Below are 19,263 nucleotides of genomic sequence, written 5' to 3' on the forward strand. Positions count from 1 at the left end.
TCAAAATGTCTTATGAACGAAGACATATAGACTGCTAAATACAAATTTCAAGGCATTAATATACTGATTGGGAGGTAAAAAAATAGACAAGAAATGCTGGTACCATAAAATCAGAACTCAGATTGACTTAATTCAATGTCATAAGTGAGAGCACAGAGTTTTTAAATAGAATGCAGTGAACACACGGGTTGAAACCAGGTTGTTAAGTATAGTCCTTGGGTCTCCAAATGTGGCAGCTTTAAGACTTGTGGATTCCAAATCCCAGAATTCTCCAGCCAGCATGGTTAGCTGAGGAATTCTAGGAACTAAAGTCCACAAATCTAAAAATTGCCACATTTGGAGACCCCTGGTATAGTCAAAGGTTAAGAAAGCTAGTCTACAGAAGAACATCCATTATAGCTAGTCCTAATCATAAAACTTTCTCCAGAGCCCCTCAAAACCTGCTGATTTATTGTGTTTGAATTTGTTGGAATATTTATTTATTTATTTATATTTCACATTTCTGGACTTCCCATCTCCCTCAAAGAGGGATTCTGGGCGGTGTACAATAAAACATCATCTCTTCTTAAATTTCTTTTTTTTCCATATATGGAAAAGTTCAAGTTCAAGCCAACTTTCATGTCGTCCCGTGAATACGCTCAGTTCCCCCAAATTTCAACAACATGACATGTTAGGCACTTTCAGACTATTCACAACTGAAATAAAGTCAACACAGAGTTCAATAACCTATGTGGTCCTTGCTAGATCCATGGGCACAGGAGGCAGAGAGGTTCACCATTCAGACCATCTTTGTTGACCCCAGGGCTAAACATGGGGTACAGGCACTCGGAGAAGTCATCCAGAAAGGTATAGATGTGGGCCATGGTGTCAGCATCGTAAAAAGAGACTTGTCCTCCTTCATAATCTAAATAGACCCCCACTTTCTGAGGCTTGATCTTGAGGAGCAACTGCTTGGAGGGAGAGTCAAGGGCCTTGTACTCAGTGCCATTCCGTAGCCAAATGGCCCAAAACCCATTGCTGGGCTTGACCGTCACTTTGGTCTCCTTCCTGTTCACCGACTCCTTGGCCACCCCAATATCCCAGCTGGTTTTATTTCCAACGTCTACCTCCCAATAATGGCATCCCGAAGTAAAGCCCTGGGCACCCAGCACACACACAGTCTTGCTAAATCTTTCTGGGCCATCAGGGATTTCTTCTTCGGGGTTGTTGTGATTCAGGGTCAGCCTGTGGGTTCGGCAGTTGGGTCGGATGACTCAGATGAGGGGGAGGAGGGGGGTGTTGAAGAACTTGCTGATGATGGCTTTGAGGCTCCGCAGAGCCCCCAGCCAGGCCCCTCCTACCTGGTGGAGACCCAGACCCAGCTGTGTGAGCCTGACAGTGTGGATGAAGATGACCCACAGCTGGCCCTGTTCAAGGACGCCCGACGCAGGAGGCAGTCAAGTAGGAGCAAGCAGAGGAAGGCTGTGGGACTTCTCGGAAGGAGGCAAAGAGAGGCCACGCCCTGAACTCTTTATAAAGGGAATGTTTGGGGGAGGGCTGGTTTGCTGAAAGCAACCGCTCCGATAGAGTTTCAAAGCTCCGGTATCTTGTTTCATGTTTTGTTTGTTTTTGTAATAAATTTGGCAGACGTATTCCAGCCTTTTGCCGTCTGTAAAGGGGTTGCCTTTTCTGCAAGGCCGGTAGCAGGCTGGTACAGAACAGTTTGCTTTCAGCCTCCCACCCCTTACTAATATTATGGAGCAGCTACGTGCGGAGAATGCCCAGCTCACCCAGCAACTCACTTTGCTGGCAGCTCAGGTGGCTCAACTGCAAGCTCAGGTTCATGCTGCACCCCCACCATCACCCCCACCCAGGAGAAAATGCCAAGTTGCAATGCCGGATAAATTTACAGGCACTCCAGAACTGTTTCCTGCTTTCCTGGGACAATGCCAGCTCTTTATCAGCGTGAGAGCAGCTGATTTCCCCACTGACCGGGATAAGGTGGGGTTTGTGTTAAGCCTTCTTTCGGGTGATGCAGCTCGTTGGGGCACGCCTCTGCTGGCTCAACCTAGCCCATTGTTGGACAACTTTGTGGGGTTTTGTGATCATATGCGTCTGATGTATGAGGACCCTATTAAGACGCAGACTGCTACTTGACGTCTGAAAGCTCTGAGGCAGGGTCAACGCCCCCTACAGGGCTATATCAGCGATTTCCGGCTGCTTAGCCAGGATTCCGCCTGGAATGAGGCTGCGCTCGTGGATGCCTTCCAGGATGGATTGTCGGAGGAGATGTTGGATGAGCTGGCCCGTGTGGATATTCCCTCAGACCTGAATGGGCTGATCCATCTCTGCCTGCGGATCAATGCTCGGTTGCAGCAGCGAAGGAGTCGCTGTGCCACCCCACAGACCCCTGCCGCCCCTGTTGTGCGAGAGCCCCCAGTTCAAAGGGAGGAGCCAATGGAGCTGGGTGCCGCCAGGTCTCGTCTATCGGTGACTGAAATGAACAGACGACGATCGGGGGGGTTGTGTTTTTACTGTGGGGACCCTGGACATTTGGCTGCTTTTTGCCCAAAGAAGCGACAGCGGGCATCAGTGATCGAGTCTGCCCCGAGAAAGTCCCCTACTTTTCTGTCGGGAAACGCCCCGAGCCCGATCTAGACGGTGTGATAGATCGGGCGTCCCACAACAACAACACTGAGCGACATCTTTCTGATGCTGCCTGTGGACCTCCACGGCATCTGATATTGGAGGCACGTCTGATCCTTCCTGGCAAGCCAGAGGGGATTCCAGTCCATGCCTTAATTGACTCTGGGGCCACCACAAATTTTATGGACTCAGCATTTGTGGCCAAATGGGCTGTTCCCCAGTGCCCGGTGGATCCGCCCATGTTAGTGGAGACTATCGATGGTCGAGTGCTCCTGTCTGGGCCTATTACGGCCGCCACGCAACCATTATGTATGGCCATCAGTTCCCATGTGGAGGCCATCCAGTTCTATATCACCTCAGACCTGCATTTCCCCGTGGTCTTGGGACTGGCGTGGCTCCGGGCGCATGACCCACAGATCTATTGGTCACAGAACTTGGTCACCTTCCCAAGCTTGCAGTGCGTGGACCACTCCCGCCATATTTGTGCCGGCCAGGTGGAGGGTTTCCCAGGGGTTTCCTTGCCTCCCGAACTGTCCGACTTTGCTGATGTGTTCAGCGAGACAGAGGCGGATCAATTACCCCCGCACAGGCCCTATGACTGCCCCATTGATTTAGTCCCTGATGCGCCTCTCCCAGTGGGGCGTTTGTACTCCATGTCGGACCCCGAGTTGGCTGAATTGCGGGACTTTCTGGAGAAGAATTTGGCTTGCGGTTTCATTCGGCCCTCGTCCTCGCCAGTGTCTGCACCCGTGCTCTTCGTCAAAAAGAAGTCGGGTGAATTACGGCTTTGCTGCGATTACAGAAAACTCAACGCCATCACGGTGCGCAACCGCTACCCGCTGCCCCTCATCCCCAAACTCTTGGACCGACTCCGGGAGGCTAAGATCTTCACGAAACTGGACCTGCGTGGAGCTTACAACCTCGTCAGGGTTCGGCCGGGTGATGAGTGGAAGACGGCGTTTGGTACTCGCTATGGACATTTTGAGTACACGGTGATGCCGTTTGGCCTGACCAACGCCCCCGCTGTGTTTCAGCATTTCATGAATGACATTTTCCGGGATTTGTTGGATCAGTTTGTCGTGATCTACTTGGACGACATCCTGATCTACTCCCCGTCGCGTGAGGTGCACCATCAGCATCTCCATCAGGTCCTGCAGCGACTCCGAGAACATCGGCTGTTTGCCAAGTTGGAGAAGTGCCAGTTCTACCGGGAGACCATCGATTTCCTGGGTCACCGCATTTCTCCTGAGGGCATCGCCATGGAGCCGAGTAAGGTTGAGTCTTTGCAGAGTTGGCAACCCCCGCGTCGCGTGAAGGATGTTCAGCGGCTTCTTGGATTTGCCAACTATTACCGAACTTTCATCCCTGGGTTTGCTGCCTTGACAGCCCCCCTCACCCGGCTCCTGCAGAAGAAGACTCGGTTCCAGTGGAACGCTCCAGAACAACAGGCTTTCCAGACTTTGAAGGAAGCCTTCATTAAGGAGCCCATCTTGAAGCATCCTGACCCGCAACGGCCGTTTGTCGTGGAGGCGGACGCCTCCGACATTGCCATTGGGGCGGTGTTACTCCAGGCAACGACGCCCAGCGGTACCCTCTTCCCTTGCGCGTATCATTCACGAAAACTGAACCCTTCGGAGCGCAATTATACAATCTGGGAGAAGGAGCTGCTGGCCATCAAAGCGGCGTTCGAGGCCTGGAGGCATCATCTGGAGGGAGCGCGGCATCAAATCGAGGTCCGGACAGACCATAAGAATCTGGAAAGCCTGCAGACCGCTCGGAATTTGAACCAACGCCAGATCCGGTGGTCTCTTTTCTTTGCGAGGTTTGACTTCCGGGTTCGGTACATACCTAGCGGGCACAATCAAAGAGCGGATGCTCTGTCCAGGAAGCCCGAATATTCCCGAGTGGAAGACAAGCTTCTGCCCAGGACAGTGATCCCCGTCGAGTCTTTTGCTGCGGTACGGGAGCCGGTTGATATATGGGCTCGGATCCGGGAGGCACAGCAGCAGGAGGTGTGGGTGGCTCAGCGGAAGGAGGAGGTGGGGCCAGATTCTCCTTGGACGGTCACGGATGGACTCTTGTATTATCGTGACCGGCTCTATGTTCCAGGAGGGCCACTCAGGGGACTCATCCTCAGCCAGTGTCACGATAACCCGGCAGCGGGGCATTTTGGCCTGTTCAAGACTCTGAACCTGGTCTCCCGTACCTTCTGGTGGCCCCGAGTCCGACACGACGTCCAGTCCTATGTCACCTCCTGCATCCCATGCAGGCAGGCCAAGTCAGCGACAGGGGCCCCGCCTGGATTACTGCAGCCCTTGCCAACACCCAAAAGACCCTGGGGGGCTGTGTCCATGGACCTTCTGACGGATTTACCCCCATCCTCTGGTTTTACGACAGTGTATGTGGTGGTGGACATGCTGACCAAGATGGCGCACTTCATCCCCTGTTGCGGCTTACCGTCAGCCCGCGCCACTAGTCGTATGTTCATTCAGCAGGTGTTTCGGCTGCACGGCCTCCCTGATAGAGTCGTCTCTGATAGGGGGGCCCAGTTTACAGCCCGCTTCTGGCAGGAGTTGATGCATGCGTTGGATATCAAGATTTGTCTCTCGTCCGCGCATCATCCTCAAACTGACGGGGGAACCGAGAAGGTCATCGGTATCCTGGAACAATATCTGCGCTGCTACGTCAATCTGCAGCAAAACAATTGGGTGGACTATCTGGCCATAGCTGAGTTTGCATTTAACAATTCGCAGCACACCTCCACACAGATGACACCGTTCTTGGCCAATGTGGGTTATCACCCCCGGTTTTTCCCCCTTTCTCCCGTGGACTCACCGGAGCCGGCAGCGAACGACTTCATGGCAGAGTTACAGGCGATCCATCGATTGGTGCGACGTCAGTTAGAGAAGGCCAAGGCCGATTACAAAAGGTTTGCTGATCGGTCAAGACGGGATACGCCTCCACTATCGGTGGGGGATCGGGTCTGGTTGTCCACCAGGAACCTACCGTCAACACGGTCGGTGAGAAAGTTAGATCACCGATATTTAGGACCGTTCCCAGTCGGGGCTGTCATCAATCCGGTCGCCTATCGCTTAACTCTGCCACGTTCCCTGCGCGTGCACCCAGTCTTTCATCAGTCTCTGTTGGTCCCCGAGCACCCGGCTTGTCCACTCCGCCGAGCGGAACCTCCCCCATCAGGACCTCGTGATGGAGGCAGCACCCCCGAGTACGAGGTCGCCAGCATCAGGGATTCCCGTTGGCTGAAAGGTCGTTTCCAGTACCTGATTGAATGGAAAGGTTACGGACCAGAGGACTTCACCTGGGAAGACGCGACCGCCGTTCATGCCCCTGCGTTGGTGACTGCTTTTCATGAACAATTCCCATCCCGACCGCATCCGGATCGGCAGCCCCGGGGGAAGGGCCCTGCGGTGCGGGATAGTGTTGTGATTCAGGGTCAGCCTGTGGGTTCGGCAGTTGGGTCGGATGACTCAGATGAGGGGGAGGAGGGGGGTGTTGAAGAACTTGCTGATGATGGCTTTGAGGCTCCGCAGAGCCCCCAGCCAGGCCCCTCCTACCTGGTGGAGACCCAGACCCAGCTGTGTGAGCCTGACAGTGTGGATGAAGATGACCCACAGCTGGCCCTGTTCAAGGACGCCCGACGCAGGAGGCAGTCAAGTAGGAGCAAGCAGAGGAAGGCTGTGGGACTTCTCGGAAGGAGGCAAAGAGAGGCCACGCCCTGAACTCTTTATAAAGGGAATGTTTGGGGGAGGGCTGGTTTGCTGAAAGCAACCGCTCCGATAGAGTTTCAAAGCTCCGGTATCTTGTTTCATGTTTTGTTTGTTTTTGTAATAAATTTGGCAGACATATTCCAGCCTTTTGCCGTCTGTAAAGGGGTTGCCTTTTCTGCAAGGCCGGTAGCAGGCTGGTACAGAACAGGGGTGATCTTCCAAGCGTACTGTGTCAAGATCCTTGGAGAGCACGAGGTTGGGATGGTTGGTGGCAGGATCCAAGGTTATATGGGAAGGGACTGTTGGGAGGAGAACAATAAGAGAGTTATCTATATTTGGCAACTTTCAATCAATCAGAATGGAGCTGGAAAGGACCCTGAAGGTCTTCTAGTCCAACCCCCTGCTCAAGCAGGAGAACCTATACCATTTCAGGCAACTAAACCTCCAGTGATGAAGCACCCACAACTTCTGAAGGCAACTTCTGTTCCATTGGTTAATTGTCCTCACTGTTAGGAAGTTTCTCCTTAATTCCAGGTTGCTTCTCTCCTTGATTAGTTTCTATCTATTGTTTCTTGTCCTGCCCTCTGGTGCTTTGGAAAATAAACGGACCCCCTCCTCTTTGTGGCAGCCCCTCAAATAATGGAATACTGCTATCATGTCACCCCAGTCCTTCTTTTCTCTAGATAGCCAAACCCAAATCCTGCAACTGTTTCTTCATATGTTTTAGCCTCCAGGCCTTTATAAACACCTTAGCTGCTCTTCTCTGCACTTTTTTCCAAAGTCTCAACATCTTTTTTGTGATGTGGTAACCAAAACTGGATGCAGCATTCCAGTTACTAAGGCTTTATAAAGCGGTACTAATGCTTCGCCTGATTTTTGATTCTATGTCTGTTTATACAACCAAGGATTGTATTAGCTTTTTTTGGCGGCGGCTGCACACTGCTGGCTGACATTTAAGTGACCGTCCGCTAAGACTCCAAGGTCCCTCTCACAGTTACTGTTTTTCAACTTGGGAATGTCCCCCCAAGAAGATGTTTAAAAACAGGTCTATGCCAAGTAGATAGCATCAGTTTTCAGCAATGCCAATCAAGAAATCCTGTTATTGTCCTGCTAAAAACTAGACAAATTTCAGTGGATTTGGGTTCTATTATTTCCACTCCCACATTCTAGTTAGGTGATTAAGTCCTCAACTTACAACGATTTGTTTAGTGACTGTTCAAAGTGACAACAGCACTGAAAAAGATAACTTACGACCATTTTTCACACTTACTGCAGCATCCCCATGGTCCTGCAATCAAAATTCAGGTGCTTGGCAACTGGTTCATATTTATGACGGTTGCCGGGACCTTGGAGTCTTAGCGGACGGTCACTTAAATGTCAGGTGCCGTGATCACCTTTTGCGACTTTCTGGTAAGCGACGTCAATGGGGAAGCCAGATTCACTTAACAACACAGTACTAATTTAACAACTTCAGTGATTCACTTAACAACTGCGGCAAGGAAGATCATAAAATGGGGCAAAACTCAGTTAACAACTGTGTGGTGGTCGTAAGTCAAGGACTATCTGCAACTTTATTAGTTGTTATGTCTCTGGACATACACATGATCTTTCCAGCTTTCTGACTGATTCGCTGCTGTAGGGCAGGGATAGGCAACCTTGGCTCTTTTATGACTCAGCTTGGAAATCTCTCCCTTTCCCCTCAGCATGGCTGGCTCAGGAATTCTGGGGGTTGAAGTCCACGAGCCATAAAAGAGCCAAGGTTGCCTACCCCTGGATAGAACCCAAATTCCCTGAAGGCATCATCTGCAAGTTCTAAAAGGGGATTCTTTTCTGCATGATTCTCCCCTGAAGACACTTGAAATGATTCTTTAGAGAAGTTGTTCAAGAAGAGACCTGTTCCTTCTAACTCTTTGGTTATTCTGTCCTGGCCCAGTTTTGTGAAAAGAAGGAGGTATAAATATCCAGGTGAGCTCACTCTCAGGATCTGGGTTTTCTGCTTGAGCAGGGGGTTGGGCTAGATGACTTCCAAAGTCCCTTCCAAATCTGTTATTCTGTTATTATTCTGTTACCTTCAACAAAGGTCTGGCAGAACGAGTAGAACCGTTCTCAGCAAAAAGCATTTTATACGGAACACAGAATGACGGAGTTGGGAAGGAACTCAAGGGTCTTCTAGTCCAACCCCCTGCTCAGGCAGGAGCCCCTATATTTTCTGTGAGGATGTGATAGGATCACCTCGTGGCTAAATGTTTTGCAAACCACCAGCCAGCTCCTAAAGCTTCGAGGTTTGTGGCAAAATGCAACCACTTGAACTTTGAAAGTCAGTCAATGTTACAATCCCCTTCCAAAAAGATGGAAACAAATTCTTAAGTGAGAAGGCAGATGGGAACTTGCTTGCCTTCCTTCCAATGAGCTACGAGTAGTTACACCTCACTTGTACCCGGGCAATTTTTAACCTTTGTCCTCCCAATTCTGTGAAATAGATTAAGGTAAGAGAGGGCTGAAGGTTGATTTTTGAGCCTGCCATCCTCAACCTGTTTCCATCCAGGGCTTGGACACTACTATGCCCATCATCCATAAACATTAATTGTACTGTTATGCTCCTTGGCACTGTTTATCATGATTCTTTCCAGTCACAATTTTTTTAGTGTTTTGAATTGCAAAATAATGGGCTTTACAACAATTCCAGCTGCTGAACTGTTTAGATTTAACATGTACGGTAAGGGTGAAACTTTTTTTTATTTCTCTTCTAACAGTTTTCCTATGATCTGGAAAAGAGGTGTGCCTTTTCAGTGATAATGGAGAGGCTTGCATCTGGCAATTTACGTAACAGCCTCCTGAATCTTTTATCAGCCTGGGAACCAAGCGGTTAATCTGCAGTTCATGGTAGTTGTAATCCACAATATAGGGAGAGAAGCGTTTTAGACAAGGCCGCAGCAGATTACAGGGTTCAGCTGAGGCTAAAAAGCCTCTTAGCTTAATACTCTAACCATGATGCCACCCTTACCAGAACTGAAATGAGTTACGCATGATCAAATCATCATGTAAGAATTCGCTCGGCTTTGTTGCGATTTTGATGCTGTTCCCCCATGATACTCACAAGGTCTTAAGTCCAGCAACATCTCTCTCCAGACCATGTACTGAATAGGCCCTTTAAACTGACCTAAATTGAAATCACGAGAAATCACAGGCAGTGGACTTGCTTTGTCCTCGCCAGGACAGTATCTGCAAAGACAGAAAAACCAGCAAGAACTGTTCAATGCCAAGGCTTGATCTTGACCGCCATCTGGTGGTCATATCTGGGAATTTCTGAGGCTCTCAATACTTTCCTTTAGTACTAAACGATGCACCAAGGAAACTTAATAGTAGTAGTAATAGAAGTAAAAGTAGAAGTAGAATTATGCTTTCAAGTCAGTGTTAACTCGTGCCAATTGCCTGGACAGATCCCTGCAGTTCTATTGGCAAGGTTTCAGAAGTGGTTTTCCATTGCTTCTTGATCCAAGGTCACCCAGATGGGGTTTTTTTGCCTAAATAGGACTAGAACTTATTTATTTGTTAAATTTATGTGCCAGCTATCTTTACAATCTCCAATTCTCTAATCTACATCAGACTGGCTCTGTTGAGCAACCAGCCCTCATTTTATCCTCCCAACAACTTGCAAGGTTGCTCAGAGATTTGTTCATGATTAATATTTTTGGGCAGATCCTTGAATCTGGAATCAAAGGCAGCAGGGATCAGTAAGGAAAACAGCCAGAGTCAAGCTGATATAGTCTTCTACTGATTCAAGGAAGAGTGCAGAGCACTTAAGCTCAGAAGTGGGGGAAAGTCCCAAGCCAGACAAATAGCAGACAATGTCTTTATTGTAGTTATTATAAATAAGCCAAATTAAAGTAGTTCAACAGAAGGCCTCCACCCAATTTATAAAGGACCAACAGAGCATCAGAGCACTGGTTCACCCAGAAGACATACTCACCTTTCTATGAAGACTTTGATATCCTATGGAAGGAGAAAGTAAGAATGATCAGAGAAAGGCTAGCTATTAAGAATGGTTTCCTGGGTGCTTTAGCCCAGGCATGTCAAACTCATGACCTCACGTGACATCATGCAACATGTCGGGAAATTTTCCCCATTGCCGGCAATGGGGTGGGCGCGGTTTCAGCGTGACACATCCGCCCCGTGGACTGGCTGTTTGACATGCCTGTTTTAGCCCATTACTTTAAACTGGTTCCACTAGAATTCATCTAATGGAAGAAAGAGGAATGCCACTATCGTTCCCAATGAATCATGGAATCCTAGGGCTCTTGAAGATCTTCTAGTCCAATCCTCATGCCCGGCTGAGGAATTCTGGGAGTTGAAGTCCACAAGACATAAAAGGGCCAAGTTTGAAGACCCCTTTCTTAAATCATCCCAGATGAATGTTTGTCCAGCCATTGCTTGCAAACTTGCAGTGATGGAGCTCCACCTCTCCAAGGGAATTTGAGGCAACTTATTCCATTGTAATTGCTCTTAGGATGATGAAATATCCTCCTTATTTGGAGTTTGGTTGACTCCATATACTGTAAAGCTTCCACTCACTGGTTCTTTGCCTACCCTTGGGGGCTGGGGAGAATGAATTCCCAGTGATAGCCTTTGAAGAGTTTGAAGTGGAGTGTTGTGATTCAGGGTCAGCCTGTGGGTTCGGCAGTTGGGTCGGACGACTCAGAGGAGGAGGGGGGTGTTGAAGAGCTTGCTGAGGGGGTTGAAGAGCTTGCTGATGAGAGCCCTCAGCCAGGCCCCTCCCACCTGGTCACGACGGAGACCCAGCTGTGTGAGCCTGACAGCGTGGATGAAGATGACCCACAGCTGGCCCTGTTCAAGGACTCCCGACGCAGGAGGCAGTCAATCAGGAGTAAACAGAGGAAGGCAATGGGGCACCTCGGAAGGAGGCAGAGAGAAGCCACGCCCTGAACTGTATAAAAGGGGAATGCGTGGGAGGGCTGGTTTGCTGAAGGCAACCGCTTGAATAGTTCCTGTTTCATAGCTCCTGTTTCATGGTTGGTGTCTTGTTTTGCTCTGTTTTATGTTAATAAATTTGGCAGGCTTAATTCCAGCCTCTTGCCGTTTGTAAAGGGGTTGTCCCTGCCTTTTCTGCAGGGCCGGTAGCAGGCTGGTACAGAACATGGAGAGTCAATATCTTTTTTTGAAGGAAGATCACATAATTGAACCAGGTTTGGTTAGGTGGCAACTTCCTAACGCCTAGGTAAATTGTTTAGAAAGGAAATACTGAGTTGGCCCTTAAAGCTTGGCCCTGCTGATAAATGCAATGTGGCAATAGTCTGATTGCAAGACCGGAAAGCCTTGAGTTAAATGAAAGGAAAACTGCATAGGATCTTGAATAGTGGAGATACGTAGGTAGTCCTTGACTTATGACCACAAGTAGGACTGTAAAATTCATTGTTAAGCAGTGTGAATGCTAAGTGAGGCATCATGTGGCCACACCCAATTTTACAACCTTTTTTGGCATGGTCATTAAGCGAGACATCACGTCACCACAAGTTGCTACTTTTCCCCCCCCCATCGACTTTTCTTGTCAGATGCTAGCTAGAAAGATGGCAATTGGTAATCACATGTCTCTGGGATACTGCAACCATCATAAATGCCAGCTGGTTGCCAAGTGACCAGACGATAGGGTTTCCTGCCTGAGCAGGGAATTGGACTAGATGACCTCCAAGGTCCCTTCCAACTTTACTATTATTATTATTATTGATCATCGCACATTCAGCCAGATGTTCAGACTGGATTGGGCAATTTTTGTCTACCTATCGAGTCCTTACCAAGGACCTGGGATAGGCAAATGTGGATGTTTGATGGTATTACAGATACTGTATTGTCACAGGATGGAAGCAGTTCCTAGTAAGGCCGCCTTTTGCAATTGACTAATAGTGAATTTGTCAGTGCCAATGGTGTTCAAGTGGTGCTCCAGTTGTTTTGGGATTGCACCCAAGGCGCCTATTACTATTGGTACTACCCTTGCTTGCACCATCATTTTATTATTATTATTATTATTATTATTATTATTATTATTATTATTATTATTATTATTATTATTATTATTATTATTATTGTGACTGCAGGGATGCTGCAACAGTTATAACTGCAAGGACCAACCGTAAGTTACTTTTTCAGTATTGTCGTAACTTTGAACAGTCACTAAACGAATGGTCACAGGTTGAGGACTACCTGTAAGAGAAAGACACATGTACATCCAGACACACAAATGCACATATTGCTTGAGAAATGCACTGACTTTAAGGAAGCTTTCAGAATCCGGTTCCATCGCAAGCCGAGCCTGAATCTTAGCTACTTCCTCCTTGGCTGTGCGGATTTGCTCCTGGCTGTTCCTCTGGTTCCTGTCCAGTTCACTAAGAAGCAGTTTTTCCTCTCTCTGGATCTCCCTGATCAGCGCAGATTCTTTCTCTTGAAGCCACTGATGGAGCTCCGTGAACTGGGCAGAGAGATTTTGCTCTAGACGCAGCCGTTGGGCCTTGGGAGGAGAAGGAGGAGGAATGTGTGAGATCCCCACCATCTCTGCTTTTAGAAAATACTGTACATCAAGAAGGCCCCTTCAAGTTAGAATATAATAGAATAACAGAGGTGGAAGAGAGTTTGTAGGGTAAGGGGTGTCAAACTGCTGGCCCACAGGCCAGATACATCACAGCAAAACCGTGCCCACCCCATTGCCGGCAATGGCAAAAAAAGTCACGATATGTCACAACACATCACGTGACGTTGTGAGCTTGACACTGCTGTTGTAGGTCATCTAGTCCAACCCCCTGCCCAAGTTGTCCTGTTATGTAGTTTAGTGGGAAATAATGTCAAGTCTCCCACTGGTCAAGCTCAGTTTCCAATAACATGGACTCGTCTGTAACATTCCTTTGAATAATATTGATTTTTTTAACCTGCTTTTAGTTTTTTTAACTTCTGTCTAATCTGATATTTTTGATAGTCTCCCATCAGACACTGACCAGTCCCAACCATATAAACTTTTATACATCTATGTATCTCTCCATCCATCCATCATCTATCTATCTATCTATCTATCTATCTATCTATCTATCTATCTATCTATCTATCTATCTATCTATCTATCTATCTATCTATCTATCTCTGACTATCATCTATCTATCTATCTATCTATCTATCTATCTATCTATCTATCTATCTATCTATCTATCTATCTATCTATCTACCTACCTACCTACCTACCTATCTCATCTTTGGATTGATTTTATTGATAATTTGGACTGGTATTTCTCAAATATGGCAAGTTTAAGATGTGTGGTCTTCAACTCCCAGAATTCCCCAGGCTACATTGGTTTTGACTGTATGATCTCTATATCTACTCCCTTTTTACAATCCTGTAATCCCTTAATTTGCAGTACAGTCGGGGGGTGGGGGGGTGGACTAGATGTATCTGAGTGTTTACTGACCAGATGCCTTTCCTGACACCACACAGAGTTCACAGCAGATTTTTTTTCTTTGCACCCTAGGAGAGAAACATCTACGGCTACCTAAAATCGAACTCTCAACCTTCCAAGTGGGAGGCGTGCGTCTTCATTACTAGGCCCTGCCACCACTCATTATCTCTACATAACACTGAAGAATTAATTTGGCACCAGCACGTTAACACTACCGCTACGTTCATTTACCTACTAAAGCATCAGTGATGACTGACCATGTCAAACATATGCTCAATATGTACAACAGCATGGAAGATTTGACTTACTTTGATTTCTGGAAGTTTCTGGTCCCTCTGCTCTTGAACGCATCTTTCTGCTTCAATTTTGGATTCCAGCTGTGTTTTAGACGCTGTTAAGATCTCCTGGAAGGAAGCAGAAACACCACACAAGATAGAACCAGATTACAGTAGCCATTCACAGTTATTGATCGTCTGAGGTCAATGAAAACAGATGCCAGAAAAGCCAACAGCCAGCCATCGAAGTAGAGACAGATTTTTGCACTGGGGTCCAATCCAGATCTTACAGGGACCACCCATCTCTGGACACTATCTCAGACTTTGCTTTCGTACCCATTTCTTCTCTAGCTATTACAAGAATTGACAATCCAACTCAGGTATAAATCCACAGTGGCTAATAACCATATTTATGGCTCCAATAAAGGAGAATATATGTATCTCAAGGTTGAAATAAGGAGTCCTTGGTGCACTCTGAGCTTGGTTGTTTTCTGGCTACTTGATTATTGCTGGCTACTACGCACAGCTGGCAGGATAGTCCTTTTTGTTCAGCCAGTGGCAATTGTTATTTAGGCCGAGCTACACAACTGCACAATAAGCTCTACAAAATGGAATTCTTCTGTGTGGACACTGCAAGCTTTGTCTTAAGAAATCCTAGAACAATTTCCCTCAATCTTTGGCCCTCCAGATGTGTTGCAGCCCCATTTCCTAAAAAGCCTAATCCAAATGCAGTACATGTCACATCAGTCTGGCACCACACTGAGGAAGGGGTTGATAGAATTTAAAACAAGCATCTCAAAAGTTACTCAGACTTTGCAACTCTAAAGACTATGAGGATGAAGACAAAATGGTATCTCAAAGCAAACAGGGATGTAACCGCCACACAGTCCTAGGAAAAGACATGAGTGCTTTAAAAAATTTTGCCGCAAATTATATACAGTAATTGCTTTCAAAAGTAAAGCAGACAGGAATCCTGTAAAAATTGAACATAGGTAAATAACACGGTGTTGATTGTATTTTACTTTTAGATTATTTCTGATCTCCTGCGTAGTAATTCCACAGATGATGGCCTGTATCAAAGCCAACTACCAGCCTCCTGCTTGAGAAGAATGTCAGATCTTTGTAAACCATAAAGCAGGGGTCTTCAAACTTGGCCTTTTTATGACTTGTGGACTTCAACTCCCAGAATTCCTCAGCCAGGCATGCTGGCTGAGGAATTCTGGTAGTTGAAGTCCACAAGTCATAAAAGGGCCAAGTTTGAAGACCCCTGCCATAAAGCTTTTTGCAAAACAATAAAAATGAGGGTTGACATTGGGTGTGGGGAGTTGGACTAGATGATCTTCAATGCCCCTTCCAACTCTGTTATTCTATTCTATTCTATTCTAAATAATAATAATAATAATAATAATAATAATAATAATAATAATAATAATAATAATAATAATAATGACGATGATGATGATGGAAGGGACCTCGGAGGTCATCTAGTCCAACCCCCTGCTCAGCCAGGACACCCTACACCATTTCAGACAAATGGTTGTCCAATCTCTTCTTAAAGACTTCCAGTGTTGGAGAATTCACAGCTTCCGGAGGCAGATTGTTCCACTGATTAATTGTTCTAACTGTCAGGAAGTTTCTCCTTAGTTCTAGGTTGCTTCTTTCTTTGGTTAGTTTCCATCCGTTGCTTCTTGTCCTGCCTTTGGGCACTTTGGAGAATAGCTTGACTCCCTCTTCTTTGTGGCAGCCCCTGAGATATTGGAAGACTGCTATCATGTCCCCACTCGTCCTTCTCTTCATTAAACTAGACCACAGGTCTGCAACCCGCGGTTCCGGAGCCGCATGCGGCTCTTTCAGCCATCTCCTGTGGCTCCCAGTCCTCTGCCATGTGCAGTCCAAAAATAACAAAGGGGGACTAAAAAAGTTCAACCAATCAATTCAAATATGCAGGGTAGGTGCATATCTCGCCTTGGCTCCACTCTTCAGTCAAACCCTGTTCTGCACATGTGCGCATGTACGCGCATGCGCACACATTTTTTGCGGCTCCCAGTTTTTCCTTTTGTGAGGGAACCAGTTCCGAGTGGCTCTTTCACTGTTTCAGGTTCCTGACCCCTGAACTAGACATTCCCAATTCCAGCAACCGTTCCTTGTATGTTTTAGCCTCCAGTCCCCTGATCATCTTTGTTGCTCTTCTCTGCACTCTTTCTAAGGAAGATGAAAAAAGGGTGACACTTGCTTGGTGATTGGTGCCATTCTGTCTACCATACCTCAGAAAAAGAAAAAGAACAGATAGAAGGCTGGGGGTGGGGGGGCTAAAGGGAAGAGAGAAAGAATTTTAGAAGTTTCCCTTTTGAAAAACAGTGTTATGCAACTGATCGCACAACCCTGACAGTCACTTTGTGAATCAGCAATCACACCCAAGCACCTATACCTTTGCAAATGCCTACCACAGACCCACAAAATGTTTAACATGCTTACCAGCTCCAAAGGTAAGACCCAGTTCAAAACAATTTGTTCAGTATGATACTCTGTGCTCCAGATGCTGTGGATAGCCAGATGTTTCTGGGAAACCCTCCAGCAAAACATCCTAAAACACTGTTATTGGAGGCACATTGTTTCTACATATCACGAATCCATTTTGCCATAATCTTGATGGACCATGCACAACGGATAATTTGTTCCGAACCAATGATACAGCTATTCAGACTGCTACTTTCTGGGCCTCAAATGCTATATAATGTCACATAAAGTGTTTTAAATTCCTTCCGTGTTTTAATTATTATATTTCTTATATAGTTATTATTATTTTTTTAAATTTAGATTATTATATTAATTTAAATATTATATTCTTTCTTTTAATGTAAGATGCTCAGAAAAGAAAGAAAGGAATCCATCCAATCATTGTATGACTAGTAGCCTTGCTATCTTCTTCAGTATGTATAGATAGTCCTCACTTAACAATCATAATTGGGACCAGCCACTCTGTTGCTAAATGAAGCAATCATCAAGAAAAACATCATGCAACCTTGCCGATTTATGATGGCAGCTCCAACTGTCCTGGTTGAGGTCATTAAGTGAAATATCATGTGACTGTGATTTGCAACCCCTTGCCAGCTTCAACATTGACTTTGCATGTCTGAAGCTGTCTCAGACAGTTCAAAATGACAATTCTTTGACCAGAATTGTCATAAATGTGCAATGCTTGCCATGTACCCGAATCATGAGCATTTGACCATGGTGATGCTACAAAGGTCATAAATGTGAGGACTGGTGCTACATCGTTTTTTCCCAAATACCATTGTAACCTCAAACAATCACTAAATGAATGGTTGTTGAGTGAGAACTAGCTGTACTTCCATTTTAAAGTGAAATTGCCTTCATTTCCTTAACTCCCAATTGTTTTGTCTTCCTTCTTTTCAGATAACCTGCATCTTCTCATTTTCCATGAGTGGCCCCAAGAACATCTGTTATGGACCTCCCACAAACCCACAGCCACACTCCACTTCTGGAATTATCCAGAACCAAAGACAAGACACAGAAGGATGAAAGAAACAACGTAATCTACAAGATCAGTTGTAACGATTGCAACCATTTCTACAACCATCATGTCAATTGAAATGCAACCATTTCTACAAGCATCATGTCAATTGAAAACCAGGATCCACAAACATTGGCTTGCAGTCAAACACCACGATCCTAAATCTTTAATCGCTACCCACACCGACATCAAACAACACCAGTTCAATTGGAGCAACACAAAAATCATTGGCCACACTGGTGAGTTCATTGAAGCCTGGCACTCCACTAGTAGTTCCATCGACAGACACATTGATCTACAACCAGCCTACGAACCCCTCAGGATACAAATCAACCGCACAGCCAACCAGAGACAGCACAGACCCATACCCAACCCACACAAGCCTCTCTCCCCCCCCCCCCCCAGCAGTTCACCTCCCAGAAGATCCTGACCTGGTGTAATCTCCCCATCTCTGCCCTTTCTACTCACCAAGTCCACAATCCCCTTCTACTCACCTTGAAGTGCTCCACAGCTTCAACTAGAGGGAGACATTGGTGACCCCAGTGATCTGGTTGCAGAGCTCTCACCAGACACCCATCTTCAGTACAAAAAAGCTTGTCCCCCTGCATCTCCTCATCTTCTTCATCACCATTGGTCTCCTCGTCACCAGCCTGGACCAAAAGAGATTCCTGAGCTTTGCAAGCAAGCTGTCCCAGCACCCGATTAGGTGTATATTTGCCACCTGGGATCTCACGCCGACACTCTGGGCAAGTAGGGAGGGGTGGTGGCATGTCTTCCTTATGGTTGATAGGGATCTCAGCCCAGAACCGAGTGATACAGCCGTGACAATAGTTGTGCCCACATTCCAGCATGACGGGGTCTGAAAAGAGCTCCAGGCAAATAGAACAGCGCAGATCCTCAGCAAAACATTCTATGCCTGTTGGGGCAGCCATGGTGAAAAAGAAAACCTTTCCCAAATCAGAAAAAGATAAAATTTATTTTATAGCTCCTTCCTGTCTCCTCAGAAAGCTTCCTTAAGCCACCTGCTCTTCCCCGTTGTATTTTATCTCTAAGTTTCTTCTCTGGTTTGTTCCCTCTTCAGATCCTGAACTTTGTCTATTTCAGTTATTTAAATGACCATTCTCTCTGCCTTAGAAAAAGGAATTCAACCTTTGCTGGTAATTCTGGGCTTTCGTTCCTTCGTCCTTACTTCCTCGTTTTCTTTCCATTCTTGGCACGCTCCAGCGGTAATGAAACCAATTTTAAACCAATTTAAACAAAATGACAATAAAGCCAGTCTCCTTCGCAAAGCTCTTTCCTGCCTTGTTTTTCAAAATAGGATTCTCTTAATTGACTCTTCTCACCCAGTCAACCCTGCCCGGACAAGTCTCAGCATACCTTCTGAAAAATTCTCAATTGTTTTTGAAAGGTTTCCCACTGCAACCACACCTTGAGTCTGATCATTGTCTGAAATCTCTTCCTCTTTTGACGAAGCTTTGCACCACCCCATCTATAAGACTGCCTCTTTACATTGTAGGAAGACCCCCACCTCCCCAGATTAAAATATTCTTCATTCTTAATATTAAAAAGAGGCAGGAGAAGATATTTCCCCTAAAGAATAAATGGAGGGTGGGGGGGAATCTTAACAAAGGCAGAAAGCAGCCCCA

The 19,263-nt window shown here is 46.5% G+C and overlaps 1 protein-coding gene across 1 annotated transcript; it reads right to left on the reverse strand.

The window, feature by feature from the left end:
* Positions 1–438: 438 nt before the first annotated feature.
* Positions 439–18,658, reverse strand: LOC308676115 (zinc-binding protein A33-like). The gene is made up of 6 exons (XM_081341849.1): positions 18,112–18,658; positions 14,116–14,211; positions 12,605–12,873; positions 9,451–9,575; positions 6,567–6,652; positions 439–1,205 (listed from the first exon to the last, which is right to left on the reverse strand). Exons 1-6 carry the CDS (start codon positions 18,547–18,549, stop codon positions 741–743), a joined length of 1,479 nt encoding a protein of 492 aa, XP_081197975.1. The 5' UTR covers positions 18,550–18,658; the 3' UTR covers positions 439–740.
* Between the last annotated feature and the right edge of the window lie 605 nt (positions 18,659–19,263).

This window comes from Vipera berus (assembly GCF_964194415.1).
Source record: "Vipera berus genome assembly, chromosome: W".
Classification (NCBI taxonomy): domain Eukaryota; kingdom Metazoa; phylum Chordata; class Lepidosauria; order Squamata; family Viperidae; genus Vipera; species Vipera berus.

Coding starts and splice junctions, on each gene's coding strand:
- LOC308676115 (XM_081341849.1), bottom strand. CDS start 18,549: ATGGCTGCCCCAACAGGCATAGAATGTTTTGCTGAGGATCTGCGCTGT. Junction 14,212..18,111: donor AAGCTGTGGAGCACTTCAAG/GTGAGTAGAAGG, acceptor GCTTCCTTCCAG/GAGATCTTAACAGCGTCTAA. Junction 1,206..6,566: donor ACACAGTACGCTTGGAAGAT/CACCCCTGTTCT, acceptor CTGAATCACAAC/AACCCCGAAGAAGAAATCCC.